The following is a 25,210-nucleotide window of genomic DNA, read 5'->3' on the forward strand; positions in this document are numbered from 1 at the left end:
TGGGAGAGCAAGGCAGCCAGAGTTCACAGGGGAGAGCACCGGGGAAGAAGAGCTGCAGAGAGGGAGAACTCCTGAGACCTCAGAGGTACCCCTCAGGTATTCTGCTGAATGCTGACCAGTGTGTGCCTATGAGGAGACCAACAAGGCCTGGGAAAGAACTGCCCCAAAAGATTAGAGGGAGTAGCACTCAGCAGTCACATGGGGCTGGGAATGACACCTGTCCCCACCATCCAGACATGAAAGCCTCCCAGTTCACAGACCATTGAGAGGAGTGCTCAGAAGGGTCCTGCCTCAGAGGTAGGGAAGAACTAGCCCTGAACTGAGCATTACTCCAGTCCCACTGGTTAAAAACAAGACTCAAATGGACCCAACTGCTTCCATGTAATTTAACTGTGTCCCAAAACAGAGCATCCAGACGGGCAGGTCAATCATCAGATTGTTTAGTGAGCATGGATTAAAAGGAAAGGGTCAGGTAGAATACTGGCCAGTTCAGCCAGGCAGGGTACTGACCTCCCCTGCCCTACCACAATCTGACACCTCTTCAGAGACCACATGGCCCATAAGCACAGCCAGATTGCAAATTTCTAGATTCCAGTATATAGGCTGTATATAGCATAAGTAATTTGGATCACAGATTTTATATTCAAGGTTCCCAAAACCTCGATTAAGCATGAATGAGTGTTTTCAAAACTTCCTGTCACACATTTGCTTGACTTTGGGTAAGCACGTTCATGTTGACCTTCCTAATTTGATCCTTAGAGTGTATCCTTGTCCTTCTATGATAGGACATGTTTATCACAGCTACACATTAACTAAGGTTGTGGCTGAGAAGGACCATGACAGACACAAAGGAGTAGCCCTGCATAGATGGGAATTAAAATAGCAGCTGATCTATTAGTTCTTACTAATATAGTCTAGTTTAGTGTCTTCTAAGCTTTGAACATGAGAGATACTGATAAATACAAGTTGACTGGATGAATGAATAAATATTTTTAGTAAATGTTGGTTTTAAATGACAATAAAGACATTTACATATTTTATTATTATTAAAAATCTGTTTTTTTAAGATTTTAGCTTTTCTTTTCTTGAGATATTGTTTTATTTTATATTTCATAAATTAGATTTTGGTTGCAAGGATAGAAATTGAAATAAGATTTTTTTCTTTTTTTAGTTTGAAGCACTACTTGCTTCTAAGAATATGTGATAATATATTGTTCATTACTTTTTAATTTAGTACATTAGAAATTCATCAGTTTGACCTGTAAGCCTGCATTATGCCCAGACTTCGCCCTTGAAATCCCTGTTTGGGTTCTTAATACCTTCTGTCTGTAATGACAGAAAGCCAGAAAGAAAGAAAAAACAAAACAACAAGCAAATTAACCTTCACACCGGAAGCTAGTCAGATAGCAAGGCCTTTTGTAGGATCCATCAACTCCCAGAGCTGCTCCGAAACCAACCCCCCTGTGGGCACCCACTGGAGCAATGTTTCCAAAATGTGGATCATGACCTGTGGATCATGAAATCAATTTAGTGGTCACTAGATGTAGTGAGTCATTGCCAGTGTTTTAAAAACTGAAGTAGAATAAAAGCAGAATGCGTTACACATAAGTAAGTAAAGGAGTAAATCTCACTGTATGGCAATGTTTTATTTCAGTGATAAATATAAGCCCGTGTGTGTGTCAACGCATATATGTTAGATAAATACTTTCTATGTAGATTGTGGTTAAAAGTTTGAAATCTTCTGCCTTGAGGGACTCCAGGGTTTCTAGGATCTGTGTAACTATCTCAGGTGTAAGAGAAGTCAGGAAGACCTCACCCCAGAAGCAACAAAATCCTGGGCAGAGACTCACTTTTTGAACTACTGTCATTCATAGCATAGCAATGAGTATGTACTGTGAGGAATTTAAAGCATTGCAAGCTTTGGAGTTAGACTTAGGAGGAATCTCAGTCCTCTCACTCACTAGCTGCTAGATATATGAGGTTAGACAATTAAGTTCCCAAACTCCTTAAAAAAGTACTATGTACTTCATTGCTGAATACTTCTATTGTCACCTTCAAAGTACTCGGGAAGTTATGCACCAATGCCAGTTAACTCTTTTCTGGAGTGGCCATCAGAGCTGTCAACGTACGAGGTCTGACAATTAAGTTTGCCAACTAATCCTTGAAAAAGTACTATATATCTCATTGCTGAATATTAGCCTGGTCACCTTCAAAGTACTCCTGCTGGCCATCTGATGACAATAGTGATATTCAGCAATGAGGTATATAGCACTTTTTCGAGGATGAGTTTGCAAACTTAATTTTCTGACCTCATATTTCTATAAAATGGAATTATACTATAGCCTCTTATCTGATGGTGATATTGTGTGACTTAAATGCGGTAGCACACACAAAGGTCTTAGCATGTTTCCTGGACCACATTAGGCTCCCACTAGTGGTACATATAATTAAGGCATCTGTGGCTCCTTTGGTAACCTAAGAGAAGACAGGGAGTAGAAACTAAGATTTTCCAAAGTCTCCTAACGTCAGGTGTGTCAGGCAGTCTTACTTAAATTTGCTTATTTAACAACAACTGTAAAATGTAAGTGTTGTTTTCCCAAGGGTTAGGAAGAGGCAACTTTCTCATACTGTCACAGATACATAGCAAAGCCAGAATTCAGACCCAGGACTGCCCACTGTCAAAATGATGATGCTGATCATGAAAAGGAAGAAAAACAAGTTATCTTTAAAACCTAAAAAAATAAAATAAAATCTCAGTATCTAACACATTTCCTTCCATGGTTAGTAGTTTCTAGTGTGTATGAACTTGAGTGCAATAATATCTAGTGTGTATCTCATTAAAACACTGGTGCTGCCTGCTGAGTACTGTTTATTTTTTTATTTTTATTTTTTATGGAAATATATTTTATTTGTCAAGTGTAAAAGTCAGCTTTATTTAGAATATTCAAGTACAAAAAATGAAAATTTATATACCTATGACTGTTAAGAAAATGTTAGAAACCATTAAAATGTTCTGAGAATACTAAGGCACTAAATGCAGATAGTCCTTGAAATATGAATTATCTAAATTTTAGTATTTAGATAATTTAGTATTCAGATGTTCATAGTTATTTTCTTAATGAGTACTGTTTAAACACCAGGATAGTCTCTGGGCTATCCTCAATGTTTATAATTCTCCTAGTACCTAGAATAGGATTCCTCTTACAAATATTTATTAAATGAGTGATTGAATGAATCCTTATTCTAGAAAAATCTGCATTCATTGATTTCAAAAAGACCATGGCACAAAAGTAGATCCTGAGTCCTTAAAAGAATCAAAATTTATCTGGTAGTATAATGACTCTTGACTAAATATTCATTAAGGCCATGTCTACATGAAACTACTTCTTTCTAACAACAGAGTATTGCTTTTTTCCCAAAATCTGTATTTCTTTTTTTGCCTTATTTTACTGGACTATTAAGTAATAGAGTAGAAAACATTTGGGACCATGTAATACCCAGGCCTTTGGGTGTTGGAAATCAGACACTAGTAGGACTGAAGAATGCATCCTATCCGTGGTGGTGACAGCTACTTAACTGAACACCCAGGAGTAAAATATCACGTCAATCAAACCTGAAGCCCAAAATGTAGACTATAAAGAGAGGAGAAAACATGCAAAAATGAAGTGATAGAGTAGATTTGCCTCCATGAAAATTTGTGTGCAGAGAAAATTATGTTAAACATCATCTGTAGAATGAACCAACAATATCTTCACCACCAAGATCATCACCTTCATCATAATCATATTTTAAGGAAAGGAATAAGCATCTCCCTTTCTTTATTCAGGTGGAAGACAGTCTTGCCTTAAGGCAGGGGATGGACTAGATAACCTCATTGGGTCCTTGCCTAGCTTATCATTGCATCTTCATAGTCCTTTAGTGATTTAAAGTTCCATGGAACAATAGGGAAACACTGCAATATGAATACAAGCAAAGGCTGAGAAGTAGATGTCTTTTCCAAATGTGTCAGAAACTTGGGCATTCACTGGTAAAGCTGGTTCGTAGAGAAAACATAAGAAACCAGTGATTTCAGGTCTCTATGCCTGTAATTTTGAATCACTGCCCATAAAAAAGAAGTCTATCGATGTCTGGGGAAACTGAAAATGGTCATGGTAAATGGAAGTTGTATGGTTCATTTACTGTTCTAAAGGATTCCATCAGTTCTTCTGTAGGTTATTTTAACTGCAGTTGAAAATGTGAATGTTAAAGTAAGATCCAATAGCAACTACCCTAGACAGGATTAAAAACTATGTTAAATGGTTTATCATTTTTGAAATGCTGGTTAATATAATGATTTACTAAAGAAATTTGAGTCAATTAAAGAGTTTGTTGCAGGAAATTGTTATAAATCTTTGGGTTTGGTTTTGTTTCACAGTTTTTCACCTTTGAACAGTACAAGAAATTGCTGGGATATGTGTCACTGTCACCAGCATGGGTAAGTGAGAGTATTTATTATACTTAAGTGTGTGTGTTATTTCATAAAGCAAAATCTAGAAACAAAAACCCTTTTGATTCCTCAAGCCCAGCCACTAAAATATGAATTCAAGTTATTCAATGTTCAGCTACTTGTTGAAAGCCATCTTCCTAATAACTCACAATTTGGCTATTTTATAGCTCCCAGTGATGAATTTATGATTATAAAGATATGTCTGAAAAGGTCTATATGAGATATGGTCAAAAATATGAAATAAAGAGTACATTTATCAAAGACTCCTTTAAAACTAAAACATGCGTATGTTTCCAAACATATTGCACGTATCTATTCATGCAAAAGTCAATATGCCCAAGATTATTTCCTAACAGGTCACTTTTTCAGCTTTTGCTCCAGCTGTAGTAAATATAGGACTTTAGATCCCTTGGAACAAAAATCACTCTGTGGTCAGATGCAGATTGAAGGGCTTATTTGTAGGAATGACTTTAAACAACTCAGCAGGGAGAATAGTGATCGCACAATTCCATATCTCAAATATGACAAAAAAATTCCCCTGATGATTTGAACGCTTCCCTCTGTCACTCCCTTCCTTTTTGGTGACTTTTCTACTTTTTGTTGAACAAGTTCAATTGTATGGGGTTCTACAAATGTGTGAACAACCAGAGCCCTCAGGAGAGCAAATGCTCTAACTTCTCCCTCCAAATCTGCAAAACAAAACAGAGCAAAATCTGCCTGGGCCTTTGCAATTGGCAATGTGCCCTCCAGCCTCTAAGAAAATACCCTAGTTTGCCTGCTGCAGTCTAGCTGGGTCCCAACCAGAGGGGCAGTGTTCTTAGCTTCAATTCTTTATTTACTTGTAAAGGTTCGTTTCAGAATATTTACTCTGCCAAATAGACTGCCCAAGAATAAGTATCTGTTATTTTAAAAATCATACTTGCACCTTTTCTAGGCAGGATCTTGTTAAGAAACCTAACAGTATCACTTGCTGTTATCACAAAGAGACTTCTTGTCCAGCCAAGGAGGAGTGGTACCGTGAATCTCAAAATGCGCTAATTACGTTTTAATCTTTCGGTGTCATTCTTAAATTTGAAAACAACTTGGCAAAAAGAAGATTAAAACTTCCTAGCAAGAGACAATAAAATATGGTCTCCAAAGAGCCAGCTGTTCTTGTGTAAGGCATTGGTACCATGTAGAGACAGCAGGTCTTTCGACCTTGAATATTGAAACAGAAAAGCATCTGGCCATTCTGACTACTATAACCAAATACATGCAGGCTGTATACAGTTTTTCTCTTTTCCTGAACTCATTTATTCTGTTTCTTTTTTATATAGCTGGACACTTAAACAGCTGTTAAATGTCCCCTTGTGCTCTCACATGAAAAGGCTGGGAGGCTGGAAGCTTGACAGTAAACGCAGGTCTCTGGAACAATCTGAGTAACCTGATCTACTGATAGTTGATCAATTCTTTGGACAGGGGACTGCTGAACACTGGTTCTGACAGCAAATGTAGCTGAGTTTTATAGAAGAACAAAAAAGCAAATTACTTGGAAGATTGCATATAGTGTAATAAAAACTCTAACATCTGGATTTTAGCTTTCCCAGTCAGGAAAGTTTGGGACTAGTTTGTTGTTGTTGTTTCTGCCTTTGGCTTCCATGATGGGAGCCTGAGCTAAGTGAACAAAGTATTGGTTAGCTATACTGTACAAATATGATCAAAATCATAATAAAGGGGAAATGAAAGGAAAACATCATTAGTTATTTCCTCTCTCCTTGAATCTGTTTGCAAACTTATTCTTCCTCTTTCTACATGCAGCAAGAACAATGGAGTCTGTATGGCTCTTTACAAAAAGCTTTCACACATTATTTTAAGCCTCATAATAACTTTATGAGCAGAGGAATTAGATATTATTATCTCCATTTTACAAATTGGAAAACTGTGGCTCGTCAAAGGTTCCAGGAATTTAGATGCAGAGCCACAGGTATTACCCAAGGTGCCTTTGTATGAATTAAGAACTGGTGCCCCTTCTCTCCTAACGGATGACTCTGTAGGGGTACAGCATGGAAGTGGGGTGCTAACTGGATTTCATCCTCTACTGACTCTTGGCTGGGCACTTTTATCTGTGTACAAACTACTGTACAACACAGCTCTGGTCACACAGCCCGGAAGCAGCAGAACCAGGACTTAAGCACCGAATCCTGCCCTCCATGCGCGCTGCCTCCCTTCTTAGGCTACAGCAGTCCTTTCTGCCTTCTTTCTTCTTTAGTCTCCTATTTGAAGATATTAGAAACTCCTGATCCCTTGATAAGAGTGATCTATTCTTTGCTCTTTATTGGTTTTATTCTTCTCCTAGCTGTTATAATACTACTTCTTGAGGAAGTGGAAGTTCAGCCCTAAAGAATTACTTTTTTCCAGCATCAGTTTCAGAGGTTGGGGGTTTTGTTTCACTGTTCTTCTGCTCTGTGTGTGTGTGTTTTGATTGTGATTATTTTTGATATAGGTTTTCTGGAAAACCTTTAAATAATCTACTTAGAGGAAAATTCTAGAAAGTTGTTCTTTTCTTTTTTTTTTTTTTTTTTTTTGTGGTTTTTTTGGCTGGGGCTGGGTTTGAACCCGCCACCTCCGGCATATGGGACTGGCGCCCTACTCCTTGAGCCACAGGCACCACCCTGAAAGTTGTTCTTTTCTTTTGCAAAAATTTCTAACTGATAGCAAATAAGAACCAGACATACAGTTATCTTTTGGTAAATGTTCTAGATTTTAGTTGATCCCTCAACACAACCTGGTCAATTCTAATCTTATATTTACTTTCTTAGCTTTTAGGCCCAGAAGAATAGGGCAATTATCAGTTGTTTTTTGAGCAAAGAAAGAATGAATAAAAAATAAACTTTTGTTTGTTAATGGTCTGGAATAGCTTTGGAATTATACATTTAAACGTTTCCAGCTATGTTGTTTGATACCTGAAATTAAGCTTTTTATATAAACAATTTATTTGTGGTTCTGCTCCTAGAATTTCTTTATATGCCTAATAAGAGAATTTAAGTAGACATTTTAAAATGAAGCTCTCCTTTTACAATTCAAACTCTCTTTTAATTGTTATATGTGCAGATGTTTTAGTATTCCCCCTTAACTCAGTTAAACAACCTTGCTTTTGGTTAAAGGAAAAAGTCATCGCTGATGGGGTTTTGGCATTTTATTTTGAAATTGTTAGGATGTGGTTTGTGGCTTCTGTAATTTCTTCTTCGTGAATTGTCAGCATCTAATCAAGGACTCAAGCTGTTTCAGGGATGTTAGATGGTGCATCTCTGTAGGTTGCCCATTCTCATGATAACATTCAGCTGCATAGGGTAATAAATAGGATGCTTAACTCAGTACACGTGATAACTTATTTTAAAGAATTGATTCATTTAATTTTTCTAGACATTTGCCATTGCTGGATTGGGATCTGGACTAACAGAAGCCGTCGTAGTTAACCCTTTTGAGGTAGTAAAAGTTGGCCTGCAAGCCAATCGGAACACATTTGCAGAGGTAATCATTTAATGTTTCCTACTGTTGAGGGCACTCACAAAATTATTTTTAAGTTTACCTGTAAAATGATAGACCCAGCTCTTATTTACTTATTAAAGCTGCCATCGTAAATCATTGTTAGGGAGGCATCATAAGAAAAAGTCAAATATCCTCCGTAAAGAGAATGTTAACAAAAAGCACCAAGGTCGAATAGACAAACACATGTTTATAGATTTATATTTTAGAGCTCTAGTGTAATCTGTAATGACTAATTTAGAAATGTTTTCCTGACTTCTGGCAAAACTTCTCTTTCATATTGAACTGGAATAGACTACAGCAAAACCACTGAGGAGATAATATGATTGTGCTTTTAAAAAAGAACGAAGTCATTTTTTGAAATGACCTCACTCCTTTCCCTGCTCTACTCACCAGCTCCCCCCACAAAAGATTCTGATAATCTGTCCAACTTGTCTTTCAGTTAAATGTGAGTGAGGTTACTGAGCCTGTGTAGATGTCACCTCCCGACGATGATGGGTCTTGACATTGAATCACTAGTACATGATGTTCCATGGAGACAGCTTCCCTGGGTTGTGTGCTGCCTTCTCTTCCTTCCAGTTGTCTAATAATCCCCTTTAAACCGCCATGTCCAATTGTTCTTGTTTCATTCTTTTAGGTGCCAAGCACAAAGGAAGGGGAAAAACAAGGGAATTGGCATTCTAGTTTCTTTCTTAACATTTTAACTTAATTCTACAACTGGGGAGCATGTGGTATAAATTGGTTTGAAGTATCTGCTGACCTGGATTTTTCTGCAGAAAAGTTCCCCTGCCTACTGCTTAAGCAGCTGCTAATGGGTGGAGACCCCTCACCCCCACCCGCTTCCTGCCTGCTGATACTGCCTGAGAGCTTCCTGGCAGCTTCTTGGGCAGGGATGTAGGGAAAGGCGAGGGGGGCACTACTCACCTGTAGCTGTCAAGTCCCGGAGGGATAGGGCTGGGCTGCTCCAGCAGATGGTATCTACTAAGATGAAGTCAATCTTAATTCAGGGGAATTTTTTTTTTAAGTTTCAAAAGGTTGTCTTTAACAGTATATAGCACTTCAGAAAAGGTTGAAAATCTCTGTCTTCCTCTAGTTTTTGCTTTGTTCTGCTTTCTCTCCATTCCTTCTTGAATAAAGGAAAATGATGGTAAGGAATAGGGGCAAGAATAAGACACTTTTTAAAAATTTCCTATCAATATAAAATATTAAAAACAGTTCCCATGGATTTCCATGGAATCTGCTTAAGGCAAACTTGGTTTGCTAGCTTGGGAGGATTACCTACTAGAAAAAATTTTGGAGATCCCTATCCAATGCTTCCACTTACCAATTGGGAAGCTTGTCTTGGAGCAGCAAGGAGAGGGCAGAGAAGTAAGCAAAACCTCCCACTACAGTCCTTTATGGAATCAGCATGGAACCACAGGGACCCAAATCGGACAGAGCACCAGGAATGAAAATCATGTGAGTTATCAGAGTGCTTCTGCTCATGCCTAATGTTCTTTTTCTCTCCTCGGCCTTCAAGGAGGTTCTCCACTGAGGTTAAGTAAGAGCTGCGGATGCTTTGCATGAGGCCTTGCTAGAATATGATGAGCACCCTGCCAGGCAGAGGCAAGCATGTGCTGTGTGTGTAGTCTCTGTCAATTATGTACATCCCGCCATGTTTGTAAGCAGCAGGGTGGCAGAGGGAGGCCATTGGGGGTCCCAGGTGTATTATAAGATATTTTTAATATTACTTCAACTAGTCAGAACTTAGCAAAGTATTGATCACACAGGCTTCAGCATTGATTTAAAGCAGCTAGCAAAATTTAGCAGATAAACTGGTGTTCTGCTATGGCACATTGTAGTCACCATTGACCAAACTGAAACAGTAGTTCACAGTTGGTAAGCAGTTAGTGGTCACTGGTTCACACAACATAAAGTCTTATGACTATGCCTATTGCAAAAAATGAGAGAAACAGATGATTTGATAAGAATAGAAAACTTGGTTCTAGTTGTTTAAAAAATAGCTACTGTGCTTGCCACCATCTCCTAAGTTTTTACCTGGGACCCACTAATGCCGCAGCCTTCCTCCATCGACAGGCATCTTTCCTCTATCCCACGGGGCTACCGGTTGCTTCACCTACAGCTGTGTTGATTTAACTCAAGTTTTGGTGTGCTCACTTCAGCATCTATATGGCCAAGAATGATCGCTTCCTTCACTCCAAGACTTTGTGAGTTGTCAAGTATAAAAGTGAGGCAAAGGCTGGATGTGGTGGCTCACAGCTGTAATCCTAACATTCTGGGAGGCAGTGGTGGATAGATTGCTTGAGCTCAGGAGTTCAAGACCAGCCTGAGCAAGAGTAAGACCTCATCTCTATTAAAAATAGAAAAATTATCTGGGCATTGTGGTGAGTGCCTGTCGTCCCAGCTACTTGGGAGACTGAGTCAAGAGGATCACTTGAGCCCAAGAGTTTGAGGTTGCTGTTAGCTATGACACCACGGCACTCCACCGAGAGTGACAAAAGAAAACTGTGTTTCAAAAAAAAGAAAAGTGAAGCAAGAAGGAAAAGGAAGAGAAAGGGGATGGGAGAGGGAGGAAGAAAGGAATTCATTGAAAGTCTGCTGCATTTAAAGATTATACTTTTTAAAAAAAATTTAATCTAAGTAGAAAAGTAACACATATTCATGTTATAAAACACCAAAAATCTATATATTTCTTATTCATGTATATGTGTGTGTAAATTCACTAAAAATGACCTAGGCTCTAGAGCAGTGCTATCCAATAGAAACATAACATGAGCAATATTTTCTAGCAGCTATATTTAAAGAAACTGATGAAATTAATTTAATGATATATTTTATTAAACATAATATATCCAATTTTTTCTTTAGATTTTATTTCTTAGAGTAATTTTAGGTTCACAACAAAATGTAGCAAAAGGTATAGTGATTTCTGGTAAACTCCCTGTCCCTGCACACACAGCCTTCTCTAGGGTCAACATCCCCCACCAGAGCAGTGCATTTGTCACCACTGGTGAAGCCACACTGATGTGCCATTATCACCCAAAGTCCATAGTTTATATTAGGGTCCCCCCTGCTGTTATACATCTTACGGGTTTGGGCAAATGTATAATAATGACATGTATCTACCGTTATACAGAGTGTCCCAAAAGCCACTCCCAAAGTCACCATACAGAGGGGAAGTGGAAAACTGTAGGCAAATGTACTTTCTTTACAAAATATCCATTATAAAATTTTACAAAATATTTACAAAATGTTCTGTGTTGGCCACCTCTTTGTAAACTTTTGTAATGAGTATTTTGTAAATAAAGGTACATTTAGCTATAGTCTCTATGAACTGTGACTATAGGGGTGGCTTTTGGGACACTCTGTAGTGTCATACAGAGGAGTTTCACTGCCCTAAAAATCCTCAGTACCCTGCCTGTTCATCCCTCCCTGCGCCTTAATCCCTGGCCACCACTCATCTCTTTACTGCCTCTGTAGTTTATCATTTCAACATGTAATTGATATAAACATTATATGGGATATTTGCATTCTTTTTTACAGATTTTACATTCTTTTTAAAAATCTGGTGTGTATTTCACTCTGTAGCACATCTCAATTAGGACATTTCAAGTGCTCAGTGCCACACGTGTGTGGTCATGTCCATATCAGACAGTTCAGGTATAGAGGAATTCATACCAAGATTCATACTTCTGTAGAGGAGATTGGACTGGGGGAGAAGGTAAGAGTTTAAGAGAAAGGTTTTCTGTAGTTGAATATTGTGTTTTGTTTTAGAGACCGAGTCTCACTCAGTTGCCCTGGAGTTGAGTGCCATGGCATCACAGCTAACAGCAACCTCAAACTCTTGAGCTTAAGTGATCCTCTTACCCCAGGCTCTCTAGTAGCTGGGAATACAAGTGCCTGCTACAACACCTGGCTAGTTTTTCTAATTTTAGTAGAGACAGGGTGTCACTCTGGCTCAGGCTGGTCTTGAACTCCTGAGCTCAGGCCATCCACCTGCCTTGCCCTCCCAGAGTTCTGGGATCACAGGCGTGAACCAATGCGCTCAGCTAGTTGAATGTTTTAACGTGAGAGTGTCTTCATGTATTGTCCAAGAACACTTACTTTAAAAGGTAATACATGCTCATTGTAGAAAATAAAGACAAGTATATAATCCAAAAGAAATGCTCTAAGCAGGGGTCCTCAAACTACGGCCCACGGGCCACATGAGGCAGTGTGATTGTATTTGTTCCCAATTTGTTTTTTTACTTCAAAATAAGATATGTGCAGTGTGCATAGGAATTTGTTCATAGTTTTTTTTTTTAAACTATAGTCTGGCCCTCCAACGGTCTGAGGGACAGTGAACTGGCCCCCTATTTAAAAAGTTTGAGGACCCCTGCATGGTTCCTCTAGGATTGCCCTGCCTTGGGAAAACCTTCTCCACTGGCCCACAATGGGGCTCAACCTTTCATAATTCAAGTGCCCTGACTTCCTTTATGATATCAGGAATCCCGTTTTTTCCTGCTCTATAATTTCTAACAAAGTTTAAACCCTGTGCACCAATCATTGAAGAACATAAATACTCAGAGCTATCAAGAACAGGAAGGCAACTGGAGAACTGGAAAAGCAGGCCCAAGGTTTGGAGCAAGACACACAGAAGTTCTCGTCACACTTTTTCCCATTTTCTAACTGTCTGGCCTTGAGCAAGCCTCCCTGGTTGATAAAATGATGGTGATGTGTCCCTCTTCCTTACAGCAAGGCATTTTTGGGTAGTGGTTAGAAGAAACACGGCCCTGGAGGGAGAACTAAGTTACTGACTATGTAACAGCCTCGTGTTTCCTACCCTGACTGTAACCCAGTTTCCTCTTTTATTAGGAAAAAATAATGGTAATAGCCATGCCAAAGAGGATAATAAGCATTAAATGAGACATGTATATAAAGCTGTCAATACAATCTGGCATGTCGTGATGGTTTAATAAATGTGAGTAGTTATTACAACATGCTTTTTGTGAGAATTTAAATGTAATAATATACATGAAGGTCTTAACACAGAGCCTGGCATATGGTAGGCACTCAACCAATGATAACTATTTCTAGATGCAAATTGATCTAATAAATCCTTAAGTTTAAATGCAGATTTATTTTGAGATATCATCCCAATTAATATTGAGCAGTCACAGCTGAATCCACTTGTGGGGACAAGCACAACTTACTAAGCGATGGTCAGTCTTCTCCCTGAGTCATCCTCAGGCCCCAGTGCCATACACTCAGCCTGCATTCTTTCTCAAGTCTCGAGAACAGGCGGCCAGCTGATGGTGCCTAGGGACAAGGTCTTTATGCTCAAAGGCAGGTCAGTAGTTGCCGGGTATCTGGAAGCAGCAGTTAGAGATGAAATGGAAAACATTTGAAGCTACTTTAGAAGGACTTTTGCCTCAATCAAGATCTTCTTCCTCTGGAATAGTTGTATGAAGTTAACAGGGATTCTTGATCAAGGCTTCTTAGTCACTTTACACGGAGGTTGTGAACTAAGCTCATGCCCAGCCTTTCAGTCAGTTCCAGCTACTGGTTGTAGAGGATCACTAATGCCTGGGCTGCGGGCAGACACAGGCTTCACAACACCTTTCAGAAGAGCAGAGCGGGTCCCCCAGAGGCTTATGTTTCAGGTGGATACCTCTTGACCTGCCAGCTGGGTACTTTCTTAGGCAGCCTGTCTGTTGTTCAGGACATGAACCACGAAGGACTCCTACACTGGGAATTTTGGATTTTCCTCTTTCTTCAGCCTGAGGTGATGGTCAATGTGGTCTTTTAAATATGAAATTTCCTAAGAAGTTGCTGCAGCTGAGAGGGGCTCCGCAGTGGAAACTGAGGCTAATGGTGGTCACGTGACACTTAATATTATCCTTGAAGTTTTCTAGGCAATGGGAAAGTGATAAAGATGGCACAAAAAATAGGTGAGGAGGACATGGTAAAGAGGGTGTGGAGTACAGGAGCATGTCCCCCTGGCCACGTGGAGAGGGCGTGGCTGGCCAGAGTGGGGTTCTCTGAAGCGTGGGTCCAGGGCAAAGGTTCCTTGAGCTGGGATCCAAGCACTGTGCTGGCAGAGAGTAGAAGCTTCTGCTGCTATGTTATTAGCAGCTGAGTGCTGGGAACCTTAGTCCTGAGGCTCCAAGTGCAATTCCCAGTGGGACTTTCCAAGAACAGCAGGTTCTGTGCTGGCTCCAGCTGCCCAGGTTCTCCCCTCTGCGGTCTGGGCTGGTTTTCTAGCCAGTCAGAGGAATGTTACCCACCAAGTATGCCTTCCAACCCAATTTAGCCATAAACTATTCTAAAAATGTAAAGGAAATTGTGGTTAATTTGGTTCCTGATACTACCCTCATAGCCTTCCAACTTATTTTAAAATATAAAGTATTTTAATAGGTGTTCTTGTCTTGCCTACACTTTTTAAATTACCACCATATCAGTCAAAGGCTATAATCCCTGCCACATTTCCTCCAATACCAGAATCTTGGCCAGCATCTTAAAATTCACAGTGAATAAAGAAAACCGGTCTCTAATTTAAATATGCTTGACCTTCTGTGGGAAGCAAAGTAATCACAGCTTTGTTATGCTCTGGTTTGGTTCAGTGGGTGTAAAAACATGTACAGATAAAATTGGGATAGACCCAAATTTCCCCCCATCCTTCAAACTAATCCCAACCAAAGAGGTGTTCTAGTTTGTAGTCCTTTGTCTTAGGACTAAGCTTGCTGAAGGATTTCTCTATTGGAGATGGTCTGCACCTTGAGTCTTACCCATTGAGTCACACTTACATTGAGCGTGACTTTGTATCTTGTCCTGATAGGACCTTCCCCCATCTAAATGGATGCATTGCTTTTTATCTGTATGTTTATAAGCACTAGAACACCCCTGTCAGTTGTGTTCAGCCAAGTGGTGTTTGGATAGCATGCTCTCTGCTCTCCTGGAAAATGTGAATTTCTCCCCAGGAGCAAAATCTTGTATGAATTGTTTCCCAGTTTTTCTCTCCACTTTGAAATCAACTTCAAAGTTATTATTTGGCTAAAGGGTTATGTTTTCCTTCCCTTGAGGTCTATAGGATTTGCCTCTGATGTGTGGCTGGGGCGCAGGTTTTCCTTCTAATCTGTCATTTTTTTTGTCTACGTTACATATGAACATAATCATTCTCACCCCCAAATCTGAAACTAAACCTTTGGAAATTGCAAAAGCCTGTTTTACTTCTATTTAGCTTTAAAGATGTTCAGCTCAAGAAAGGAATAATTAATCTTCTACCTACTTGCTCTGGCTATCATTTTAAGGATCAATGAACAGATAGCAAAGGTGCAACTGAAGGTAAAATCTGTAAAGATAGGTTTTTTTAAAAATTCGGGGTTTGGTTCTGGTTTTGGTGAGCACCACTAAATATAGTTCTACACACTTTACCTCTAATCTAGTAGAGAACAATTAGATGATATATGATATCTCGAAGCTTAGTGATTATTTTCTTGATAGACAATCAACTAAATGTATTATGTAAAGTCAACTTAAGGGAATTGAAGGGCTGGATCTTGTGATCATTTCTTTTGAGAGAGAGAGAGAGTTGAGTTATATAGAGGGTGAGCATGTGGCTCTGTTTGCAGAGAGTGTGAGAAGCCAGCTTCAAAGTCAGGTCAATCAATAGTCATGATGATATATTGAGTTAAGTTCAAGTTTTTCCTGCATTACTGTGTGAAATACTGCCTGGCAACTGTTAGGTACACAAATTATTTCTTTCCATTCTTGTGGGCAGAGGGAAAAAATATGCATATGAATCCATCCCTATCGTTATCTTTCAACAATACCTAAGGCAGCAGCCAAGTTGCCTCTCTGCTGTCACTGAAAGAAAATAGACTTTTATCTTCCATTCAGCCATGACAGGAATCCTACATTTTTGCCTTCAGCATTGGGACTTGGAAGTAATACAAATAGCTACCATTTACTGAACATCCACTGTATACCAGACACTCTGCAAGTTGCCTTACTTGTTCTCCCCTTTTTTTTAAATGCTATATAGTTTTAAAAATTACTAAACTCATGGTTTTTTTCCACAAATCAAGTAATGTGGATAAAGAAAAATTAGTCAATGATTTCTGCCAACATCTCTCTCTCACCCTATCCCACTGGTCACCACTGTGAACTCTTCCGCTTTTCCTGCTGCTCCAAGTTGCTGGATTATTTCAAATCCTCCCGTTATCTCTATAAGGTTGGCAGCTTCATCCCCATTATATGTAGAGAAAATCAAGCCAAGAAAGTTAGCTCTAAAAACTCAACTACACTGCTTTCATAGGGATAAAGAGCCCTGGATATACAGTCAACATTGGAGACTCAGAAGGGCTAGAGGAGGATGAAGGGAGAAAAACTACCTACTGGGTGCAGTGTACACTAAGAACTCAGACATCACTGCTCAAAACCACTTGTACCTCTAAATCTATTAGCATTTTTAGAAAAGAAAACAAAAGAAAAGGAAAGAAACCTGGATAATTAAGCTCAAGGAAGAAGCAAAAGAAGTGTTTCTAGAACCACGAAAAAGCAAAGCCTCCTCTGTTTTTGCCAGTCTTCTCTGGTCAGTAACCCCTGTGGCCACAGCACTGTCCCCTTCCTTCCTTCCTACCCTGCCACAGTGCAGGGGCAAGGTACAGGGTCAGCATGCCCTCACATGGAGAGCCCTGTGCCCTGGGGGTGATGACTGGAGAGCGACTTGGTGTTGACATAGCTTTGCTGCTCAGCATCTGGGCAGGTTTTTGATAGCAAATTATTCTGCACTCACAGATTGTTTAAAAATAGGTCTGTTCATCTAACATAAACTCTAGGCTATAATTATATTTTTGGGCTATTTGTGTCCCTAATCACACCCTATTAAAACAAACTGAAATGACAAATTGATGAAATAGCTAAGCTAAAAGAACTATATATCCTGTAGACTTTTAAACCTGATTTCTCTCCTTCTGCTTACATTTTGTTCTCAAATAAAAGGAAAGTTTTTTTTCTTTTCATTTTTATTTTTTCAAGTGTATGAAAATGCTGGAAGACCTCATTTGAGTAATGAAAAGTACGGGTGATCTTCTGTCTCCTGCAGAGCAAACATATTTTCCTACCTAAATGTAGCGACTGGGTCTCCTCTTTTTTAACAAAGCAGTATTTTTCTGAAGGCCCAGATGCAGACATGCACTCTGTTGTGTAAAGGTTTCATCCAGTTTGCTTTCCAGACATGTGGCAAAACGCAATGTGACACCTGTATTCCATTGGCTCTCAAATGCAACCAAATTCACCTCGCCACAGGGAGCAAGTAAAGGACAAGTGCGGAGCGTGTGGCTTTGACGTGGCGCTCCTACTTAGAGACAGAGGAAATCCACTGACACACCCCACACCTATATCCACTGCCACGCTCTCACAGCTGTTTACCCGGGGACGATGCCTGCTGCCTCAAACCTCTGTCTGTGATCTCATAAGCGAATCAGAGACAGTGATGGTCAGTAAATGGATGGGAGAGGAAATAGCTCAGGCTGCCACAAGTCATCTCAATGATCTGCTGGTTGTCCTGGACTCTCAGTGAGGATTCAGGGCCCCCGGAGTGGTGCCTGGGGACACTGTCTAGGCAAAGAATTTCTCTCTCTCTCTCTCTTTCTCACATTCTTTCTCTCTTTTCGTTGTTTTTTTTTTTTAATTATAGTGGATATATTTGAGATTTGCAGCATGATGTTATGGGGTATATATAGATAGTAAAATATTACTTATAGTGAAACAGTTGAACATACTTATCATCTCACATCATACTTTTTTGTGTGTGTGACAAGAGCAGCTAAAATCTGCTTCCTTAACAAAACATACCTAATATAGTACGATACGATTTCACTAATCATTGTCCCCATGTTGGACATTAACTCTCTAGATTTGTTCAATCTGCATGCTACTTTGTATCTTTTGATCTAAATCTCTCCATTTTCCCAACCTTCTTCTCCCTGTCCCTGTTTTATTTTCTCTCTATATATTTGACTTTTTTTTTTTTAAGATTTCTCAGGTGAGATCATGTGATATTTTTCTTCCTGTGTTCAGCTTATTTCCCTTAACATCTTCTCTTTTAATTAAAACTCTTAGTAACTTTTTGAACATAAATTTGATTTTGTATTATACAGCCATTGTGGAATGTTTTTAGGGGTCAATATAAAAATTATCAGCATAACTGTTTATGTAAAAATCAAAGCAAAAAATATTTTTTAAGTTTCATCCCAACCCCCTTAGTCCACCCTGCTTGCCGCTCAGGTGTGGTCAGGGAAGTTAGAAAGCAATTTGGACCACACTGGGTAACTAAATATGAAAACTGGAATGAATCTAAATATTAGGAGGAAACTGAACTGGTAGGTAACCTGCTGGGGTGGATAGTATTGGAATCATTTCTCTGATGACACCGCATTGCCTTGAAATAGAAGCTCAGTAATCAAATAAGTTTAGTAAAATTCCTTGTGTTTACAGAGATCTAGTCAAAATGATTCTATATTTTCCTACTTAAACATCCTAGTGGAAGTGACATTTTGCCTTTCTAATTAAATATTTGCTTACATGTGTGTGGTACAGTGTCTTTGAATGGATCAAAAAACACTATCATACTCTTAATTTTTATAGGCATTTGACTTCTGGTTTTTCTTTATCTCAAGGCCCCAACTTTCTATCTGTTACCTATATTAGTTGGATTATCAAACTCTGAAAATATTATCACCTATGCGTAACAAAAATGAGTATGGAAATAACAACACTGGATTAGATGCACAATTCCAGTTAAGCCATTTGTCAGTAGCTTTTTGCCTTAGGAAAGGTGCGTAGCAGTCTTTGGTTTCCTTGCCTGAAAAATGAAAATATACCTGCTGCCCAGCTCACGGGGTTGTTGAGATAACCAGTCAGACACATTAGGATGGCAGGACCGCACAGATGTAGCAGCACAGATCTGAGAGTCCCAGGGCCCACAGTTTGGGCTCTGGTGCTACCACTCACTCTGTGATCTTGGGCAACTAACTGAACTTCTAAGCCCCACTTTCCTCATCCATCAAATAGGTGTAATGGTAATGCTTACCAAAGATACTTGTTCTGAGGAATAGATAACAAGCTATATGTCAAATACTGAGCATCTGTGATAATGGCTGGTGGTGATGAGCACCCACTGTGTCCCAGATCCCTGCTAACATACAAGGAGGTGTCTCTAGGCCATCCCTAACCTCTGCTTCCATGTGGCCTTGTTTCTACACCCCGTGGACTTACAAGTGGCGAGGTCATAGCCAGGATGCTAACTTTGAGGGATAAGGAAGAAGCCAATTTACAGGATCTACTGCTCCAGAGAGGCACTATCCCTGGGAGGAGATCTCTTGCCCAGGGGTTGGATTTCGTTGGGCCTCAGAGGAAATCTGTTATCGTGCATTCTGGATACACTTCTGGTGGGCTTATCTCAAGAATCCAGAATGAATGAGAAAAAAGCAGCTAATTAAATATATCCTTCTCCCTCAAATCAGCCTGTGATTGCCATTGCCTTCAACTAACAAAGAAAATACCTGTCTTTTTATTATTATAACTTTTTGTGACTGTCAGCATAATTGCCATTATTATGAACAGCTAAATATGTAGTGAATGCTTACGATGGACTGAGTTTGACGACTGACTTACCATGCAGTCCCATGAGGAAAAATCTATTATTATTCTTGTTCACCAATCAGTAGAGTGAGGATAAATCAGATAGGATAAATAATTGCCAGAGTTAGCAAGGCTTACTGCTGAGACTCAAACCTGGACCTGTGTGGCTCCACACTATTTCTAATTCCTATGCTACCTGACATATATTAACAGCTAGGGTTTAAACTCAGCAGAGCACTTGAATTTAAAATCCATGCATTACACTTCCTTGTATCTACCTAGCACCCAAGCCAGGCAATATCAGGAATTAGATGGTCAGTAAATGCCATTTCAATTTTGTAGACTCTTACCAAGATGAAGCAGAAGTCTTCTCTTTTTAAGGTGAGAAAGATGCTAGTCAAATTAATACTTAGCTAAGTCATTCTAGTTCTGGTGATTTAGGAAACTAAGATTTTTTAAATAATGGAAACATCTTGAGACCCATTTTTTTTTAATGGAAACCCATTGTTATTTGCACTTTTTTTAAGAGACAGAGTCTCACTTTTTCACCCTCGGTAGAGTGCCGTGGTGTCACAGCTCATGGCAACCTCCAGCTTTGGGCTTAGGCAATTCTCTTGCCTCATCCTCCTGAGTAGCTGGGACTACAGGTTTCTGCCACAACGCCTGGCTAATTTTTTGTTGCTATTTGGCCGGGGCCGGGTTTGAACCTGCCACCCTCTGTATATGGGGCCGACGCCCTACTCACTGAGCCACAGGTGCTGCCCTGTTACTTGCATTTTTACTTATGGCCATTTGTTACTCTATTGCTCTAGAACCCAGATAGCCTCCAAGCTCCTGTCCCTTTCCCTCTCAGCCTCAGCTGAGTGAGGATGGAGAAAAGGCTCAGGTTGGAAGCAGGGAGCACCTGTGTCGGTCAGTCTGGGCCCAGGCCCCTCACCTCTGCCCTGTTCCTCCCATGCTTAGAAAAGCCACTTCCTCTCCTTCCCCTGCCCCTGGGCTGCCTCCCTTAGAGCAAGGGGGCTGTACCCAGTTTACTCAGCACTTCCAGGGTCTTTCCAGCAGAAATGAGCTTCTGCTCAACTTGTCCTGTCTCTTTTAAAAACCAAAATAAATTTTTTGGGTTGATAGTCAATATGCCAAACACAAACAACAAAGCCTTATATTATAGAACAAGGAGTGAACTTCAACCTGTGGAAAATTTTTGGTTTTCTTGTGTGCTGTGTTTTATTGTTTCAATATACATTCTCACCTGGTTTTTACATGCAAAGAAAGGTTTCCTTGAGCGTAATGTAATTTATTGTCATTAATCCTCTTAAATAAATAGGTGAAGTTGAGTATAGAACTATAAGTAGAGTTTTTAAAACATACGTCAACAAAAACTATGGGATTTACCATATAAACAAGCTCATTTAAATGTGTCACATTCGTTACGTAGCGAGTAGAAGGACAGGTTGGATGAAAAGCCCTTATTGGATTTGCTCTAGTCCATCTTGCGGATGCAGCCTTAATTGCACATGAGAAGAAAATACGTCAGGCTGCCATGACCACTCTAGCAGCCTGCTCCTGAGAAATATCAAACAAATGTATGTCAGGGCTCGCCTCATGGGGAAGCGTGGGGGGGGGGGACATTGAACACTTTTCTCTATTTACTATTCAGTCAAAATACCAGAGGGAAAGATGTGTGTATTACAGCACCTCCACAAAAGGAAACAAACACTCATGCTTAAAAAATATATATTTGAATTGTAGTTGTATTATAATGAATTGTAAACCTCAGGGCAAACTGCAGTGAGCTCTTCAGCAAGTTGCAAAGGTAACAACAGACTGGATCCCAGCAGTCAGGATAGTTCGGCCTTGGGTAATCAGAAGACTGGAAATTTGAGGTAACCCAGCGCTCCCAACGCCACTTACTCGTAATTTATCCCAGCGCTGCTACACATACTGATTGCCCACCTCTCTGAGGATGTGTACAATCAACAGCTGTTTATCTACAGCCCGTTAACCTAGCACCAAGTTATACCATCGAGGTAATGGAATCGAGACCAGTTGTAACATTAGTTTAAGAAAATAATTAGAAAGGTAAATATGCTGGACTAAGAGCCAAATAGAAATTCCTTCTGGATTATGTGCAGTTGTGGATTACCAGTTTACCTACGTGGTTAACACCCTCCGTCAGTGTGGATAAGCCAGAACCGAATACAGTTATTTACATGCTGAAAGTGGTGATAGTTATTATAGAACATCAGTTTCCCTAATTCCACCAAAGATGTTTTTTCTTTGCCAACTATCTTTTCTATAAAGTCCATTGCTATGCATGCAATTTTGTTTGCTTTGGGGGTTTTCTAATTTTAAAAAGCACACCTAATGGGTACAGTGCTCACTATCTGGATAAGGGGCACTCATAACCTTGTCTCACACTGTATGTACAAAAGCAATTCATGTCCACCAAAACATTTGTACCCCCATTTTGAAATAATTTGTATTTTATTATAAAGCACAGATCTAGGCATAATTATTCGTTGTTTGGGGAAATAGTCCCTAATAATTCTGGCTTGAAGGGAAACTAATACGTAATTTACTGTGTTCCACAGTCCCAGAGATGATGTTTCTGGCTTTACTTCTGTCTTCTGCAGCAACCGTCCACCATGGCTTATGCAAGACACATCATTAAGAAGGAAGGCCTGGGACTCCAGGGCCTCAACAAAGGATTTACGGCAACTTTGGGACGTCACGGAGTTTTCAACATGGTTTATTTTGGCTTCTACCACAATGTCAAAAACATTATTCCTGTCAATAAGGTAACAATTTAAGAGATTAGCATCCTGGAGGAAAATTCCTACCAATGATGACAGTTCCATTTATACAATGTTTATTGTGTCCTAGTCACTGTGCTGAACACAGTGACTAACATGACCCTCCTGTCCACCTTATGCCTTTTTCGAATCCAGAAACTGGAGGTTTAAAGAGAAAGATCACACAGTGAGTAGTCAAGCAGAGACTTGAACCCAAGTCAGATACTAAAATTTGTCTTCTTAAAAAATCTAAATATAAATGCTTTCCATCTATCATTAATGTCTAGTGAGTATATTACTACATAATTTTTATCTCAGAAGCATAACTTTCTCAAGAAAGTGGAAGTTTTCATATTCTAACAAATGTACTCATGGGGAAAACTGTTGGCCTAAAATTTAAATTTCAGCTAGAAATTAATGTTCACATTTGCCAAAGTAAGCCAACTCTTCTGTGATCATTTGCTTTTGATGAAAAATAATGGTGATCATAATTATTATTATCAACGTCAACCCTTTTTTAAAAATGGTAACTTATAGATGCCAGTAGCCTTTCAACTTCTACAATATGAAAGTAGCACAGGAGGTGCTTTTAAGCTTTAACCTGACAGAATTTTTGCCCACCATCCAGTTGCCTGCTTACAATGGGAACAGCAATCCTGGACACGCCAGTTGGGGAGACGTTTTTCACATCCAGGCAGTTTCCCACCTGGATTCGGTGCTTCATTTTGCTCAGTAGACAAGTATCAAAGGACTTTACATAAATTGCAAAAATATTTCCAATATGGCTAACCAGACTGTTCAGTAAAGTAGAATGTACCTGCCTTTGCCTTCATATTGTACCAAAGATCATGACTTTTCTCAAGTAACAACTGAACCCAAGGCTCATGTTCCACGTTAACCGTCTGTTGTCCTTGCATCACTTCACTAACCAAAGTTGTGAACCAGGTTTCACTGTATTTGGAAATCTATTTATTGAGTCGAAGCTTATGTTCTGTTGGTTTGAAATCTCTGGTCACAGTGTCTATAGATCCCTCCAGTGACTGGCAATTCTGACTCCAGTGGCCCTTGGAGCTTTTCTATTGTTAAGCTCATGAACTACAGAAATCGGGTGCAATGAACACTTTGGTCCTGCACGACATGAGAGAGCTGTACTCTCAATACATTGAGACTCTTTTTAGCCAGCACCAGCTAAATAATTTGTGCAGCTCATTACACAGTGAAAACACAGGGCTCCTTGTTCAAAAACTATGAACAATTTCAAGACAACAACAGCAGAGCTTTAAATCAAGCACGAGGCTCATCTCTTCTCAGTGTGGGCCCTGTGCCACAGGGCAAGTCACACACTCATGAAACCAACCCTGTTTTTCAGACCCTGAGACATTTACTCCTTACAACACAAAAGAAGTACCTATACCTCCATTTCTCCAGCCATCCAAAGGCTTGAGCAGACAGATAGAAATTACATACAATGAAGTGAATTATGTAAATTACTACATAAATTATATACATATTGATATATTTTATCATATACATTCATGCATTTATGATAATGCATATGTTAATACAATAAGAAGGATGTGTTTATGGTTAAGAAGAAATTCAGAAAGAGCAATAAGATGTGTACATGACCACGTTACTAAATGCTAAAAAAAATTCACAAGTACAGACTTTATTGTATAATTAATGAATACACTTAAGTTGCTACGTATTCTGCATTATTTAAAAAACCTAGGAGCTTAAGTATTCATTTTTTTTAAGATATGGTATTCTGAAACTATGGAAGGAAGCTTTTTATCTTGCCAGTTTGCAAACCAACCTCATTAACAATCTGAATATTTAATTTCAATAAACAGTTTTACAAAGCACCTTCTTCTGTGTGGCAGTCACTCTGCCAAGCCCAGGGGTGTCCTAAGATAACTAAGACATTGTCCTGTGCTCTCCAGGAGCCTACGAAGGAGACCCCAGAAAACAACCTGAACAGATGAAATGAGAAAGGAGCATCAGATTTAGATGAATGTCATACTGGGGATCATTAGTTATTCATAATAATATTATTTGTATTCTTTCTACATCACATTTGAAAATATTTTATAAGTTCTTAGATTTGTCCTTTCTCAATTTGGATCAACATAATCACCTTCAGAATCTTTTGTATGGATCATGATGTTTAAAAAATAGTTGGTCTCTCTAACTTTCAAAATAATGAAATTTTAAAATTCAGAAAAATGTATATCTCCTCTTTTCAATCTACTGAATAAATGAGATTTCCAAATACGTGACCATGCCTCTCAATATCACAACAGCTAGCTAGACTATTTCTTGCCATTTTCCATTTCCGTCCATAAAGGACATACAAAAATGTAAGCTTTGTAAGACAAAAGAAGGGGGGGGGGGGCATTATGTATTCTTTTTCTCTTCACTGCCATATACCCAGAGATTAAAATAGTGTCTGGCACATAGCAGACCCTCAGTAAAAGTCTATTCATTTAATTAGAAGAAAGAAAGAAGGAAGAGGAAGGCAGGGAAGAAGATTTTTTGTTTGTTTTGCCTTTTGCCAGATGGTGAAGGGATATCTTGGCATTTTGAAGGGCGGCTGTATTAGCTGATACTAGAGAATTTATGAGCTGGTAGAGAATTTATGACTAACAGATTTAGAGCTAGAACCTCAGTGAGTCCAACCATAATCAAACAGAATTCTAGAGAAAAGAAAATTTTAAGCTGCATTTTAAGTTTATATACAACATGATAGCACCTTTATATTAAGAAAGTGAAGTGTTTACTC

The 25,210-nt window shown here is 39.3% G+C and overlaps 1 protein-coding gene across 2 annotated transcripts in view; it reads left to right on the forward strand.

Moving 5' to 3' along the window:
• Window positions 1–25,210, forward strand: part of SLC25A21 (solute carrier family 25 member 21) — a 498,533-nt gene that overhangs the window by 452,524 nt on the left and 20,799 nt on the right. For both annotated transcript variants that reach the window (XM_053594794.1, XM_053594793.1), the window contains exons 5-7: window positions 4,415–4,474; window positions 7,889–7,996; window positions 22,270–22,434. In XM_053594794.1, coding sequence (XP_053450769.1) covers window positions 4,415–4,474; window positions 7,889–7,996; window positions 22,270–22,434 — 333 coding nt within the window. The remainder of the gene's footprint in view (window positions 1–4,414; window positions 4,475–7,888; window positions 7,997–22,269; window positions 22,435–25,210) is intronic.

The sequence above is a fragment of the Nycticebus coucang genome, chromosome 6 (genome assembly GCF_027406575.1).
Source record: "Nycticebus coucang isolate mNycCou1 chromosome 6, mNycCou1.pri, whole genome shotgun sequence".
NCBI classification, from domain to species: Eukaryota; Metazoa; Chordata; class Mammalia; order Primates; family Lorisidae; genus Nycticebus; species Nycticebus coucang.